Below are 16,054 nucleotides of genomic sequence, written 5' to 3'. Positions count from 1 at the left end.
GAACAAAACATCGCGTTTCAAGCCATTTTGATCTGTAATTGAAAGGCAGGATCGGTTTGTATTCTCCTACGGCTTTTACAGAAGTTGCAGTGATCCAAAGTCGGGTTGCTGTGTCAGAGTGGCATTTTTATTAATGAGAATACAAAAAGCTTGCATATTCTTAGCCCTGCTTGAATTTAGTTGCTAAGCAACCGGTGTATGGTAATTCATCCGCGAAATTTAAATCTTTGAGAAAGGTTCGTGCGTTTTGCTGAATGGTCGCCACGAGGAAAACAACTTGTGGGACCCGCAGCAGCTGCCACAGTCTGGCCGCCCGGCCGTGCCGGGCCGAGCAGGGACCCGGCCGCCCCACCGCGACCGCCACCGCCCCACCTCCGCGCCCAGCCCTGCCCTCCCTCCCGGAGAGAAGCGAGCTTTGGACGCCCGGCTGCCTCGGGTCCCCCTCCCCCTCCGCCTCTTCTGATCCCGGGTTTTCACCGGAGGCAGGCCTTCCACCTGACCCAGTCGCCTGTACCCCTAGGGCTTCGGGGTCCAGACTGCGAATTTCCGCATTCCCCTCCGCTCACGCGCACCCACATGCACACGGCACGCGCGCGCACACACCAGCGCACACATCGTGCCGCCACGAGAATGACTGTTGCCCTCTTCCCAGACCCCTCTGAGGTCACTTCCAGAGCCAACTCTTCCTTGAGGAAGACCGGACTCATCAAGAACGCAGCCCACAGCCCGCCAGAAGGCCAGGCGGCCGCCTCTGGCCGGCAGTGACATCATAGGCTCCTGCTCGCCAAGCTCGCGCCCACATTTTAGGATACAGGAACAAACACGGATGTGAAATCAAGAATGAAAGAGAGAGTAATCTAATTAATAGGCCATGAGCCAGGCTAACAAAATCAAAGAATCTGATTACACAAGTACCCATCCTGCTATCTCCGCTGCCCCCACCCCCAGCTCCTCCAGCCTGAGCACTATTTCCTTTCCTAGGCTACAAAGTTCAGGATGCAAACGCAGAGCCCTCTGCTTTCCTTATTGAAATCAATGTCAAGCCTGCCATGGGGATCCCGCACCCAGGAGGTCACATGGGTGAACTTCAGGCCCTCAGACCAGCAGCCCTGAGGAGCTGAGATGACCAACTGACCTATAGAACTTGGAGAGCCTGAGCGGTTGCCTCACACTTCTCAAATGCATCACTCTTAACAACAGCAGCAGCAGCAACAACAACAACAACAACAACAACACCTGTGCTGATTGCTTATGCTGTTAGTAGCTGGACTAGGACAAAGGGCTTCTCCACTCACAGTCATTTTATGGATCATCTAAAGTTTTTTCTTCAGTATAGCACAACTCTTCTTTTTTCACATCACCTTGCTTCTGAGTCACCGCAAACTCCCAACTCTTATTACAACTCCCTTTCCCAACATAGATGTCTGAGCGCAGTCAGGTATTAGGATATCACTGAAACACAGCATCTGCTCTAATCGTTGCAGCCAGCCACGTGCATTTCATGAAAGAAGCAAATTCTTTCATTTCTGTCTTTCTGCCTTAAAAAAACAATCAGGTCCACCTTTTAAATAATTAATTTCAAGTCTGCATCCAGTGCCAATACTTGTTGCATCCATTTTAGAGTTGATTAATTACCCTGGAACTTGGGCAAACTACACTCCATGTGGAGAGAATGTTTCTTCCTTCAATTTAGTACTGAAAGCTACAAGTTATTAATGGATTTTACTCAATTTACATACAAATTAGTGCAAATATGCCCATCTCTTAAAGTACATTTTTGTATAAATATATAAAAGTATCATTTTTGATTTAGCTTGAAGAGGTTGATCATTTATTACAAAAATAAACGAATAAATACAACAATATATTGTTGCTTTCAACAGGATAAATACTTTACAAATATATAATTTAAAAAACAAATTTAATTGTTAAAATTATTTAAAATATTACACTTATCGATAAAACTATCAATAGTATATACTGCATTTAATATTAGAACCAATTATTCTCTGAATGTTCAAAACCATTCATACAAAACAGATTATGAGCATGGTCATGAGCAAACACTGGAGGCTACAGGGCAGCAGAGGCAATCGCTAAGATCAATAATGAACAGTTCTACCTGGAACAAAGAAGTAGTCCTTGGCTAAGTACTAAAAAAAAAAAAAAAAAAAAAAAATTCAGAGCAACAACAGCAAAGTGACTATTTTCAATACACCTTGAATGATTTATCGCACAAACTTGCCAGGGGAAAATGGTTGTGGCGGTGAGGTGACCGACGGAGGCTTGGACAACTTATCAAGAGCCACAGGAGACTGTAAACTGTAAGTGGGCCCAGCTTGGGATTAGCAAGGCTGATGGAACAGAACTTTGTCACTTTCCTTTGGGTTGGAAGGGGAGGGGGGGTTGGATTGAAATGGAGGAAACAAATGGGCGCTTTACGAAGCACAAGACACTTGCGCTGCAAAGGAACACAATGACCAAATTCATTAAAAAGATCTGGTGATATATAACAATATTTTCATTATTTACATGTGTAACAATATAAGCCTTAGCACAAAACCTCTCAGTTATATCTGCCCTCTTTTGTTTTTCAACCATGAATTTCATTTTGTAATTACATTCAAAGGGTTGATTAAAAAAATGGAGTGCAAGCATTAGCTCACTTTATAAAATGCAAATAATGAAACAAAATGGGTTTGCTTTCCTAGCTTCTCCAATTAAAAGTTACTCTGCTACCCCCAAATCAGGGATTCTTCCAAAGTAATCAGCAAAGTTTGCTTTTTAATAGAAAACAGTGTGAAATCTAATGTTAGCTCTTTTGTTGTCAGCTAAATCAAGTAAGTAGATACCTCCCAAAATTTTTTTAATAGACCCATTACTTGTCTAATCAACCACCACCATTCCCATAGGAAAAACAAGATTCCATCTCACGTGCCAGTAGTATCCACCACATAAAAACAACCTGATCAGTCCTCAGCTTTCCACGAGGACTTCTTTGCTTGCCTCTCTAGACACCCCCAAAATGGTGAACTTCTCCCCCACCCCCACTCCAGGTTGTAAATTTGCTGGGCATAGGGATTACAGCAGCAAGAGAAATAGGGAACAAGAAGGCAAAGAAAAGTAAATTGTGGTTTCTTGTCTTCATTTTTTTTCTTCTCTCTGTTTAATATATGTGGCCTTTTTCAGATTTCACAAATCAAAATGATTGTGATTTTTAGTAGGATTTGGTGTTTAAAATAATGCAACCCAATACATGGCCATCTGGCTGGGCTTGATTTATGAAAGTGACACAGGGCCTGTCTGGGAGAAATAACTGTTCCTTGCTGGTCTCACAGTTTTCTGGGTTTTTTAACCCCTGCATTGGTATCACAGGGAGAGGGAGTGAAGATGAGAGAAGGAGGAAAAAAAGTGAGTGACAGCTAAGTGAGATTGGGGGAAATTGGTCTATAAAATCATTGCTCTATCACTGCTAAATACTTTTTTTTTTTTAAGTACAATATATAGGGACTCAACTAAGCAGAGCCTTTAGCGTCTTAAGTACTCACAACCTGAGGCATTACACTTTCATTTCCCTACATTGTAAATATTGAAACATTAACTTGATCAATGTGACCACTCTGCAGGGTTTAGGTAAAAGGTGACCTAAAAACTAAAATCCCCAGCACCAGTAAAGAAGATATAGAATCATACTGGGGAGAGACAAAAACACAGAAATATAGAACCTTAAGTCTGAGTTGGTGATTGCACAGACGATATGCAGTGTGGGCCATAATCAGGATTTTAGAACTATATTCTTTCATTACAGGGGGAAAAAAATCCCCAAAAGCTTAATAATTTAAATTTAATTACATATAGTTATTGACGGGAAGTAATTGATATCAAAATATTTTATAAGACTTATAGGCAACTCTAAACAACTATGGTCTTGAGAAAAAGAGAAAAGAGGAACATGTTGGGATGGGGGCAGGAGAAGAAAAAAGAAGCTGAACTTGGGGGGAGGGGCTGTATTAACCATTAATAACCAGTTGGCTCATTTTTACTGGTGATATCGTTCAATCTTCCGATAAGAAACACAGGTATCTCCAAGAAAAGGGTTAATATTTAGGCAATCTCACCTAAAAACACTAAAGACATCCACTAAAATTAAGGGAGAGAAAAATACTGTGAATTTATGGATTAACGAGGAGTGACTACTATGTTAAAATACTAGCTGTCTCAGCAATGCCTATGCTTTACTCTAGATTTCCAAAAGTACCTTAAGTGGAGCAGGCTCTACTTCCTCAACGCTATTACTTAAGGATTTTCATTAGTAAAAAAATATTTCTTAAAGAACTCTTTTCTTCCCACACAGTGTTTACGCATCAGACACAGACTATTTCATTCTAACAAATTTATTTTCTCGATCAGCTCTTACGGAATCACTACTCAAATTAAATTACAATCAAATGATCACATCAAAAGATACCCTTATTACCTAACAACTGTCCATATTTTCATTTCATTTTGATTTGTGCTCGTCTGAAAAAAACACGTAATACAAGATCTGGGGAAAAATAAATTACCGTTTTGCAGCAGTTCATAAGTATTCTGAATAAAATATTAAAAGAAGTCATTTAATGAAAATATAAAGCAAATATTTTTAGATCAACAACGGATCTAACAATTCTATATTGCCGTCTTTTGAAAAGTCTGTTTATTAAAACCTACCAAAAACACTGCTTGGAAATGGCAGTATTATATAATCACATCCACAGCACCCATTCAATCAAAGTTGGCAACGGATTGAGGAGAGAAGTCCAGAGAAGTGCAGCGGCTGGTGCTCAGTCTTTCTAAATTCCTTTATCTGAGTCAGTCCAGAAATAAAAAATAAAAATATTAATAAAAAAAATATTAGCGGTGGAATCTTTAGGCATCGTCCACCCTGAATGGCAGCCGTCAAAGCCTAGGTACGCGGCCAGGCCTGACTCGGCGGCCTTGCTGGCTGGGCCCCCGATCTGCTCCCAGTCCGCCCGCCCGCCCGCGACCCGACTCGGCCGGGGCCTCTCGCCACTCCTCAGCGGACGTCCCCCTCTCCCTCTGCTCCTTCCCGATGCTTTTATTTCCAAGGTTACTTTGAGGATACTTTTCTTTTGGCTTTGCTATTCAGTCTGTTAGTTTCAGAAGCTGTCAATATAATTATTTTTTTCCTGGAGACTGTTTTCTTTCCCCCTCCTTCCCATTTCAGAGTTGATTTGTTTGTTTCCAAATGACTTTAATATGGCCAAGAAAAACAGGGTCCCAGAGCACGGTGTCGTCCCCTGATGGAACCTGGTGCCTCTGTTTTCTCTCAGGTCGCTCCCAGGAAATAAAGTTTCCGTGGATCTCTTTAGGCAGCTATTTTGGGGGAAAGAAAGTGAAAGGAAAGGGGACTCTCTCTCTCTTTTTATCAAAGAGGAGAAGACGAGGCAGGTGCTGTCCACCGCTGCCGTGTAGGTCATCTCAGGGTGGTAAAACCTCACGAGTGCAGTTTTGGTGCGTCAGGCATCTTCACCCTTCTTTAAAAACAAAAACAAAAACGAAACACCACCACAGTATAAACGAGATCTCATGATCGCCCCCTTTTTCTCTTCCGGTTTTGTTTGTTATACATGTATATAAAACAGTCTGGGTGTTTATTATGCTTTTTACTTTTTGGCCCCTCCTTCCTTGCACTGCAAAAATGCCTCCTTGGTCTGTCTCTCCCGCGTTCTCTCCTCCAAGGGCGGGCATGCCTGTCTCTGGGTGGAGGGGAGGGCGGCGGATGGGCCTGGGCTGGAGCCCGGAGCGGCCCAGGTGCAGGGTCGGCGCAGCAGCAGCGGCAACGGCGGCGGCGGCGGCGGCGGCGGCGGCGGGGGCGGCGGCGGTGCTGACGGCGGCTGCGGAGGCGGCGGCGGCGGCCCTCTTCGCGCTGCGCCCTGGCTTCACTGCACGCTCGTCTGCAGCCCGTGGTGCGGCGGCGGCGTGTCGGCGCTCACGGTGCCCACCTGCGAGTAGACGTCGTCGGGCGTCTGCTGTTGGATCCCGGGCGGCGTCATGCGCTTCTCCTTTTGGCGCCGATTGCAGAACCAGACCCGCACCACCTCCTTCTCGAGCTGCAGGCTGTCGGCCAGGTTGGTGATCTCCTGCGCGGAGGGCTTGGGGCACTTGAGGAAGTGGCTCTCCAGCGCGCCCTTGACGCTCACCTCGATAGAGGTCCGCTTCTTGCGCTTGCGGCCCTGCGCCGCGATCTTGTCGATGCTTGTGGGGCTGCCGGTGCTTGAGTCCGCCTCCTCCAGCCACTTGTTCAGCAGCGGCTTGAGCTTGCACATGTTCTTGAAGCTCAGCTGCAGGGCCTCGAAGCGGCAGATGGTGGTCTGCGAGAACACGTTGCCGTAGAGCGTGCCCAGCGCCAGCCCCACGTCGGCCTGCGTGAAGCCCAGCTTGATGCGCCGTTGCTTGAACTGCTTGGCGAACTGCTCCAGGTCGTCAGACGTCGGCGTGTCCTCGTCCGAGTGCGGGTCGTGGCTGTTGAGTCCAGGCCCCGCGCCGCCGCCGCCGCCGCCGTGGTGCGGGGGTCCCTGCGCGTGGTGGGGGTGCGGCGGGTGCGGGTGCGCGTGGTGGTGGTGGTGGTGATGGTGCTCGGCCAGCTCGGGCGTGTCCCCGCGCACCAGCCCCGGGTGCACCAAGCTCTGGGCTCCACCGCCCGCGCCGCCGCCGCCGCCGCCGGGCCCTGGGGGCGCGCTCAGCATGCCGTTCACCGTGAAGCCCCCGGGCTGCGAGTAGAGCAGACTCTGCGGCGGCGGCTGCTGGCCCCCGGCCATGGACGGGAGGTGCGCGGCGGCGGCTGCTGCGGCGGCGGCGGCGGCGGCAGCGGCGGCCGCCCCCCAGCCCCCAGGGTGGCCCTGGTGTGGGGGCGGCGGCGGGGGTCCGAGGTGCGGCGGCCCGCGGTGGTGCAACGCTGTGCCCGCGTGCAGGTCGTCGCGCCCGGCGCCGCCCTTCACGTCGGGGCCCTGCGGCGGTGGTGGAGGCGGCTGCGGTGGCTGCTGGGGGCTGCCAGCCATGCCCACGGCGCTGCCCGACCACGGCGAGCTCGCCTCCACGGCGGCGGCGGCGGCAGCGGCGGCGGCGGCGGCGGCGTGGGGCAGGGCTGTGACCCACTGGTGCGCGTGGCTCAGCATATGGCCGCCGTTGCTGGCGGCCATGGCCCCCTGCATGAAGTCGCTCTGGACCATCTTGACAGAGGACGGGTCCCCCCGGTAGGCGCCCGAGGTCACGGCGGCGCTGCCCGGCTGCATGCCACCGCCCCCGCCCCCTGCGCCGCCCCCGCCGCCACCGCCGCCGCCACCCCCCGCCGCCGCCAGCCCCTGCCGCGTCCGAGTGCACAATAGAGCCGGCCGCGAGCAGGCTGTTCCCCGGCAGGTAGGGGTTAGAAGCCGCCGTGGCCATGCCGCTCCGCTCCCGCCACCCCACCGCCGCCACCACCGCCGCCGCCGCAGCAGCAGCCGCGGCCGCCGCCGCCGCCGCCGCCGCCGCGCCCCCCGCCTCCCGCCTCCTCCCCCCCTCCTTCCCCGCCCCCGCCCCGGGCCCCCGCCGGCCCCGCCGCCTTCGCCGCCGCCTCCTCCGCCGCCGCCTCCGCCCCCGCCGCCGCCGCCGCCGCCGCGGTCCCCGGCTGCAGCTGCAAGGCCGCTCGGCAGGGCGCGGGGGTCGCCGGCCGGCCTTGGTCACCAGCAGCAGCAGCAGCAGCCGCAGCCGCAGGAGCAGCGCTCTGGGGAGGGGGGCTCGCTTCTCGGGGTGCGCTCCGTGGCCACCCCCGTCAGGGGGGGTCGTGGCCGCCCCCCAGCCCTGGCGCGCTGGGCTCGCTCCAGCGGGGCTCTCCGGGCGGGGCGGGGACCTGCACTCGGGGCGCTCTCCCGGGACGCGCGGGTTCCCGCTCCTCCTCCTGTCCTCGGGCGAGCCCGGACTCTGCCCGGTCGCGGGGCTCCGTCCACCTGCTAAATGAAGGTTTCACGGGAGATAACAAAGAAAGAAGCTGCTCCTTTCTTCCTTAGCCAAATTACGGATGACCAGCAACCGGTCCGCTCCTTCCCTTGTGCGCTCTCTCCTCTCCTCCTCAGGAACACATTTCACTCGTTTTCCCTTAGAGTAGTAAAACTTTTTCGTCCTTGAAGGCGTGGTGCTGCTGGCTGCTCGCGAATGCGGAGAGGGGAGGCTGGCTCCTGCTCTCCCCCTCTGGTCCTCTCGTTTCAAGTTTTGTTCTGTCCTAGGAAAACTTCTTGCGATGGTGCATTTCTCTGAAGTTGCTATTGCCCGAGCTCTTGGTTGCCTCTGAAACAAGAGTCCTTTTTCATTCTCCTCGCAACAGTCACAGTCTGATGCGACATCTTTCCTTTTGGGCAGAAATTAGGAAACAAATATAACAAGGAAAAAATTGAACAGGAAAAAAAATGATGTCGAATCGCTCTGTTACCTTGTTGCTGACGGTTGGGGTTGGTGTTTTATTTTTTTCCCAGCAGTTGTCTGGAGAAGGAGGAGGAAGAAGAGTGCATTGGTGGAGGTGGAGGTGTGTGTGTGCATATAGGGGATCGATCCTTGATACACAACAACTCCAGTGGGCACGTTGCACTGCTCGTAGAGTGCACCGACGGCGGGCGCTGGCGCTGGCCGTGCTGGAGCAGAGTTGCAGCAGGAGCTCGCTCTGTGCCCTCGTTCGCGCTCTCTTTCCCTCTCTCACTTTCCCTCTCCCTCCCTCTCTCTCTCTCCCTCTCTCGGGCGCCCGCTCTCGCTCCGATCTGACAGTTCGCTCTCTGTCCCTCCCTCTCAGAGCGGGGACTGTCGAATGTTTACCCTCCGCCGCGAGCGCGCACCCACCACCACACTTTCCCAAATACAAGGAAGTCGAGCACCAGGGCCCCCGCTGATTGGCTACCCGCTGGGTGATTGGCAGGCTCGGAATGACGGGCTCAGGACGCGAGGCCCCCCTTCCGGCCGTTCCGATTGGTTGCTTTTTAATTTAGGCAGAGCGTCGTAGAAGCTGGAAATCTGTGGTCCCCCAGCCTCCCTCCCCCTCGCCACTTTCCCCTCCCCGCCCCTCCCCCGCCGCCCCCTCCGCCACATCTTAACTCTTAGTGTCCGGCCCAGACGTTGGCGTTCCCTCGGCGGCTCTGGGTGTTCGCAATTGGTCTGGGCGGGGGGAAGAAAGGGGAGATAAAAGAGAGGGAGGGACAGGAGAGGGGAAGAGAATCAGAAGGAAAACGAAGAGGGAAACATGAAAAATAGCAACCTGCCCACCCCACCTAGTACGCGTCGGGTTGCTCACCCCCTTACCCCCGCCCCGCCAGAGATTTGTAAAGCGCGCGGCACGGATGTACCATTCAAGCTAATACCTATAGACAGATGTGTCCCCAGTGGTTTCAAAGTTTCCTCTTCCCTTCACCAGCCGGCCCCCATCTCTGATCGGCGGGGGTGGGAAGCGGGGGCTCGCATCGCCAAGAGCTCGGGTCGTGGCCGCGCTCCTTGGAAATCCGCCACCGCAACTTTCCGCAGCCGCTGCGCGCCGGCGGCGGCCCCCTTTGTTTAAGTTCTCGGATGCCATCATCTGGGAAACCTGCAGCCCAGGACCAGCGCGGTGCCCGCGCGTGCGAGACGGACCGCTCGCTGCTGCCGCTTGCTCGCTCCTCCACCCCCTCTCTCCCTTCTTCGCTCTCCCTCCCTTCCTCCCTCCTCCCTCCTCCCTCCTCTGGGATTCGTGCAAGTAGCGTGCGTGCCCTTGTGAGTTTGGAGGGTGCCGGTCAGCGGAGCCGTGTGATGTATTTGAAAAGCAATCAGTCCGACCTTCCCCCATAGATTCATCGTAAGTGTATTCGACCCCGATGGCTTTAGGAATTCCCGCGGCAGCAGAAGCCGGGCGAAAGAACCGGAATCGGCTAGCCGCGCCCTTCTCTGCTCCACCGCTTCCTCGTGTGTGTGTGTGTGTGTGTGTGTGTGTGTGTGTGTGTGTGTGTGTATGTGAGAGTGTGTGTTATTAGCGGTGGGGGGTTTGCCCGCTCTCTATTCTTAGGCATGGTGGTGCTTTTTTTTTTTCTTTCCTTTCTGTCTCAGATGGATTTGCGTGGTGGATGGGGCTGGCGGCGACAAACGCTTTCTCAGCTCCAACCCAGCTGAAAGAGTTAAGGGGGACGGGAGGGGGAGTGCACCCGGTGGGCGAGAGAAGCGGGGGTGGGGTGGGGTGGGGTGGGGGGACGCGGCCAAGCGGAAACGTTGCACAGAGGAGCCTCAGCGAACCAAGAAAAAAGAGAAAGTGGCAACGAAAACAAGGGCAAATTGAACCCTCCTCGGGGATTTCCAATGAACTAACCCAACTCGGACATTCAATAAATACATGGCTCTTAATGAGCGTGCGTGTGCGTGCACCCCGCACCCCTAGCTGCGGGTGCGCTCGCCTTGCGCCCGCCGCCCCCAGCCAGCTCCTGCATCTGGCAGTCCCGAGCCAGAGCGGCGGCCCAGAACGCAGACGAGGAGCGGCCGCCGGTGCGCTCCGATTAAAATGTGAACGGGCCTGCCCTTCTCTCCCGCTGTATCGTGCCTCTGCCGAGCGCAGTTAAGTGAACTCAGTGAAAGCAGGAGTTCTCCTGCCCAGCCTCAGCCAGGCAGCCCCTGCGTGATCTCAAGATTAACACTAGACGCGTAGAATTTATGTAGGCTCTCGTCCAGCTCCTGCTTGCCGGGTGAGATACCGTCGTAGGTAGGTTTTAGCAAAGCCATTATTGCCAAGGTATAGATACCAAAGGCGGTGGTAACCAAACCCCAAACAGAACGGATTTTTTTCCTCTGCGTCCCCCAAAGGTTGCTTTTTATATTTATGTATGCGTATATGTATATATAAAAGATGGAACACAGATTTCATTGAATAAATCTGAGATCTCCAGGTGCAGACGTTTGAATAGTCGGTGCCAGCACCCCATGTTTTCCTTTCCTGCCGATTTTGCTTGGATCCGGCTCAAAAACCAAGAGAGTCTCGTGGTTTTGTTTACACTGAATGGGGAGGATAGGAACAGAGCCATGGGGCCGCCTTTCATTAATATACAGTGAGGATTTTGTCTAAATTACTGCTATGAATTTCACAGTACACGCTTTCAAAAGCAGTCTCAGGTGGCCTGATGAAACGTGATAGCGCCTCTGCAAACAGATCCACTTTCTTTCTTTTCAAGGAGGGTGTGTGCGCGCGTATGGGAAGCCCCCCAAAACGTTGTGCTCCTCGATAACAGAAATACACTTCTGTTCTGAGGTCTGTCCCCTTCTTCCTCCCCCCTTTCGTCGTACTTAATTCTCGAATCGCTCCCCAGCCTCTCTCCCCCCTCCACGCTGCCCCACCCCATCCGCCCCCTCCCTTTGCGAGTGTGATTGTTTTGTCTGGAAAAAAAAAATCCAAAGTATATAACAAGGGGAGAACAGTTAGTGCTGATTTTCATTTGCATACATTTTCATATATTTTGGTGAAAATAATAGACTAGTGGAGAGCTGGGCTTCGAGGCGTCAGTGTGAAGGGAAGGCTAAGGACGCATCGGTGCTGGAGAGTTGAGAATGCCTTCCCCTCCACTCCCAACCCAGTCACCTTATTTGAAAAAAAAATTAAAAAACACATTTTATTTAAAAACCTAACCCTGGAAGTTTGCTCGGTAAGTGTTTTTTCATTTTCTTTCCCTGCTTTCTCTTCTTTCCCCCCTCCTTTTTGGCTTATTTATTTATGTTCTTGTAGGTTTGGGAGCTTATTTTCATTGCTTGGGACAAGAGAGGGTTCACAGAGCAACTGTTTGAAGGAAGGAAGGAAGGAAGGGAAGATATGTTGGGGGGGGAGTTAAAAAAATCCAACCCTGCTAAAATATTACATAAAAAGATGGACTCAGTCCAAAGCCCCACACAGCAAAAGCTACTTTACTTTGGAGGGGTGGGGGGGAAATGCTATTCATTGTAATTGTTGATCGTGAAGGTGGGGTGCGGGTTGGGGGGGGAAGAAACCTTGGAAAAGAAGTGATTATTAAGCATGCAGTATATAAATATTTCTTGATTGGGATTTTTTTTTTTTTTCCCAGAGAATCAGGACTAGAGGGGAAGAAACCCTATTTCTGTAGCCAGTGGTGATGTCCTGAATTCTGTGTGCCTGCCTGGATTGGGGTGGGGGGACTCATGCTGGGAGCAGGAGGATGGAGTGAGGAGGGGGACTTGGCAAAGGGAAGGCAGAGAACTGGAGGAGGAGGAAGCGAGGCAGGAAGTCAGGGCACCCCTGGTTAATGCTGTGTCTGGGGAGCAGGCGGGGAGCTGCAGCCTCCCAGCTCGGTAGTGAAAGCCCATCAGAAAGAGGGTGATCAATCAAAACTAACCAGGACATCCCTACACTTCATTCCCAACGGAGGCTGGAGCTTTAGCATCGCAGACTCGATTTCACTTTGTTTTCTATTTTTGACAGCCTCACTTGTCCCCTCCTTGCCACTGTTCCTGGGTTTTGTAAAAATTGAGGGTGCAGTTAATTAGATAAACATGGCCGGAGGACATAGCTAGGCCAAGTCCAGGCCCATTTGAGTGCCTTACCTTAGTGAAATAGGCCGGAGAAAATTTTAAAATCTTCTTGGTTTTGTTCTTTTAAAGGAAGCTGCGTCTGTGATGATGAGGGGGGACAATCCAATGGCTGGAATTTTATTGCACTTTTTTACACAGAACACCTTGCAATTTAGAATTGGTAATTTATTTGGAAACAGTTGATGCCGAATCAATGAAACGGTTTGTAACGAGGGAGGAAGAGGTTTCAGTTGGGGAGGGGGCTAAGAATCGCCAGTTTTCCACTCCTTGTTTACGTGCTTGGCAGCGTTGCTTTTGACTGGGGTTAACTCTGTGTGCTCCATTGGACCAGATGCCATATAGAGCTGCTCCCTGAAGATCATTTGTTTCCTTGATGGGGAACATTTCTGAGCAGAGCATATTGGTTGCCATAGAGAAAGAAATAAAAGGAAGAACACTAGTCACATTAAGCTATATGTTTGTGCACTGGGCTTTAGATAAAAGGACCTTGGTTCAGCCAAAGAGAAGAAGCCAAACTAGAGATTTCTAGTGCCACTAAAACTAGCTTTATTTTGTTTTGGACTTTTACAGTTGAAACATATAAGCTAATTTTATTGGCTGTTGTTAATTTTATATGACACGGTTTACTGAACAAAATAAACTTTGCTCAGGAGTCGCACTATTGGCTCGTCAGCAGGGGGCGCACTGACTCATCTTAGCGAGTACTGAGTAAAATGTAGCTGTTTCAAAAGCAAATCTGCTCTTCCAAACTTGCCAAAGGAACAAATACCCCTACCTTTCTATGCATATTCACAATGAGGAGGGAATTCATTGCATAACACAGGGTTTTAAAATATGAGGACAATGACTTCCCCATCCCCCACCTGCCCACGTCTGTGAAATGGCCCAGAAAGAAATACAGTTCAAAAACTATTCCTCCATTTCAGTGAAGTGTATTCTGGGCTGGAAAACAGAAATGAGATGTGAAGGCAAGAATAGTTTTTGAAAATTATTATTAAGGGGATTTAATAGGCTACTCTTAAGAAGCTACCTTTCAGGGTTTTTGTTGTTGTTGTTGTTGTTGTTTTAACAGTCAAGAAAATGCATCCTAAGGTATTATCTGTTTAAATAATGAAAGTTCTTCAACCTGATACATGCTTTGACTTCTAAATGCAACTCTGGGTCCTAGAGATTTAGTCCACTGGCCCAGGATCACTTTTACTCCATTTGATATGTAGTGGCTACTTTCATTCTTGTTACCACTTATGGTTTTAGAAAGATTTTGGATTTATCCTTGAAAGACTTGGCAGGGAAAAGAAAATACAAAATAGCCACGGGTTAGAGGTAACTGTGGGCTTGAAACTTTTTAGTGCATTACTTAACCCAGTTGAAGAAAAGTTTCAACAGAGCCACAAGGTTTCTGCCTCAAAGATATTTACATACTGCCAGTGAAGACTAAACTTTATTGTGGTAAAGGACAAAAAAGATACGTGGAAAACTTCCTAAAGTAGTGAAGGGCAGATCCTGACTGGTTCAGAATTAGTCAGTTTGTCATTAAGAATTTTCCCAAGGAGATTCAGAGAGTGTGACTAGGAAAGGGAAGCCGGGAGTGACTGGAAGTGAGAAGCTGGCTTCCACGGTTCAATAGCCGAACACACCTGTGAATGTGTCACAGAGCCTGTTAGTAAGGGCCACATTATGTGATGGCTCTCAGGTTCCTGTGCAAGAGAGGAAAAGACACTTTATTCTTTCTAACCCAGCTCCAAGTCAACCGGGTTCCAACCAGGAGAAGTTTTTCTTTGACACTAACTGCAGTAAGTCAGAGTTTGGATCTAAGTGGTGTGTTTTCTAGGAGGGTCAAGAGATTCTGGGAACCGTATAAGCAAAAGGGGCACACTCAAACACATTTTAATCTGTGATTTTCACCCCGAGCTCTCACATTTAGAGTCAGGAAAAGTACTCTCGGGTTTGCGCTAATAAAACAGGGAGAAATGAGAAAACTGTAACTTGAGCCCAAACATTGCTTTCTCTTTGGCTTTTGGGACATTTCAGACAAAAGACTTCTGGGGCAGATCCACATGAAGTGGACGAATGTCTCAAAGCTCTAGCTTACTTTGCATGCCCAGGGCTGCTGAATGCATTTAAAAATTATTAAGGAGAAAGGAAACTTTTCAATTCAGCCAGACATTCTGCAAAAAACATTGGTGAGGCAATCATTATATATATTTAGAGCATAATTTTTGTGTGCCACTTTTCATGAGATCTGTGATTGTTCCGTCTTGCTGCTACTTACTTTCCTTTTTTTGAAAATGTAATTAAACAATAAACAGAAAGATAAAATGCTTGCCCCTCGTGGTATCTATAGTCCTAGGTTCCTTAATGTAAAAGAAACAGAAAATAAGAAATCTGGGTAGAGCAACAAGTTAATTTGACAAGAACTAACGTATAGAGATGGCTTTAGTATTTTATAATGATTTGAGGGTGGAAGTGATCAAGCTGGGTATGAATTAAGATTCAAAGTGCTGGGCGAAGTTACAGACTTTTAATTGTTGGGGATGGCGAAATTGCTTTTGCCAAACGAGAGAATGAAGAACATTACCTGGGTCAAATGTGCAAAACACAAAGTGGGTATTTACTCATTTGTTTCCATTTGAGAATGATAAGGAGCTCTGATATCGCTGTAGTTCAGAAGCACATTTACCATTAGCATTTACAAATTAAAATGTTAAGCATACTGTGATCCCATACTCTGTGTTATATACAAAGGGGACGACTCTTCCACTGTAGCTTTTGGGTGGAAAAAAGTATTTGTCATCTTGGCAGTGGATGAGTTGTTTCTTGGTCTTGCTAAGTTTTCTGAAGTGTTTCTTCCCCTAATTATTTGTATCATTTTGATAACTGATTTGTCTGATCTGCAGGAAAGGAGCAAGTACATAGGTTTTTGGATGGTTTCAAAGAGTAATACATTCAAAGACATTATGATTTTTCACCCGAAAGCAAGAAGCTTTCTTTCTGATACTTACAGGACAGCTTTAAACTACAGGGCATTTCAGATTGTGGGAAATAAACTAAGAAAGCACAGTAAGTTGGTAATCGAGTGAATGCTTTTAAAACAACCCATTTCCAACAGTTTGCCCATTCGAGCTGCATGCGGGCGTGCACCTGACAAGTCTGGTAATGAAAGCTACCAATTGCCAGGGAAGCTGGAGCTGACACAGTGTGATGGACTGCTCCTGCCTGTACCCTCACCACCCTCTCTGCCTCCCTGCTGAGTGCAATGCTCTTCAAATTTAAATTCATAGGGCTAGATAACATACAGCGGGGCTGATTGACCAGAGATGATGATGATGATGATGATGGTTCATTAACAAAATTTGGTCATTTCTTAGCTAGAAAAATATTCCAAGGTCAGCTTGGTGGGTTTTGTGTGTATTTGTGCGTGTGTAAAAACAACATCCAGAAATATTAACTCAGCTTTACCAGAAAAGTGGTTTGATTCTTT

The 16,054-nt window shown here is 49.5% G+C and overlaps 1 protein-coding gene and 2 long non-coding RNA genes across 3 annotated transcripts in view; 1 reads left to right on the top strand and 2 right to left on the bottom strand.

Moving 5' to 3' along the window:
• The window catches only part of LOC140713379 (uncharacterized), a 77,154-nt gene extending 67,477 nt beyond the window's left edge, over positions 1-9,677 (bottom strand). Inside the window, exons 1-2 of the long non-coding RNA XR_012095454.1 lie at positions 9,384-9,677; positions 9,121-9,180 (exon numbers count right to left, since the gene is read on the bottom strand). This is a non-coding gene — a long non-coding RNA (uncharacterized lncRNA). The remainder of the gene's footprint in view (positions 1-9,120; positions 9,181-9,383) is intronic.
• POU3F3 (POU class 3 homeobox 3) lies at positions 5,899-7,446 on the bottom strand. The gene is given in 2 exon segments (XM_038004274.2): positions 5,899-7,349; positions 7,351-7,446. Coding segments are annotated over 2 exon segments (1,503 nt in total). The 3' UTR covers positions 5,899-5,942.
• Positions 9,678-9,776: 99 nt separating the features above from the next.
• The window catches only part of LOC119625946 (uncharacterized), a 50,637-nt gene continuing 44,359 nt past the window's right edge, over positions 9,777-16,054 (top strand). The window contains exon 1 of the long non-coding RNA XR_012095453.1: positions 9,777-9,850. This is a non-coding gene — a long non-coding RNA (uncharacterized lncRNA). The remainder of the gene's footprint in view (positions 9,851-16,054) is intronic.

This window comes from Chlorocebus sabaeus, chromosome 14 (genome assembly GCF_047675955.1).
Source record: "Chlorocebus sabaeus isolate Y175 chromosome 14, mChlSab1.0.hap1, whole genome shotgun sequence".
NCBI classification, from domain to species: domain Eukaryota; kingdom Metazoa; phylum Chordata; class Mammalia; order Primates; family Cercopithecidae; genus Chlorocebus; species Chlorocebus sabaeus.
Note: the sequence above shows the minus strand (reverse complement) of the source record. Positions and strands in the feature narration are given on the sequence as shown.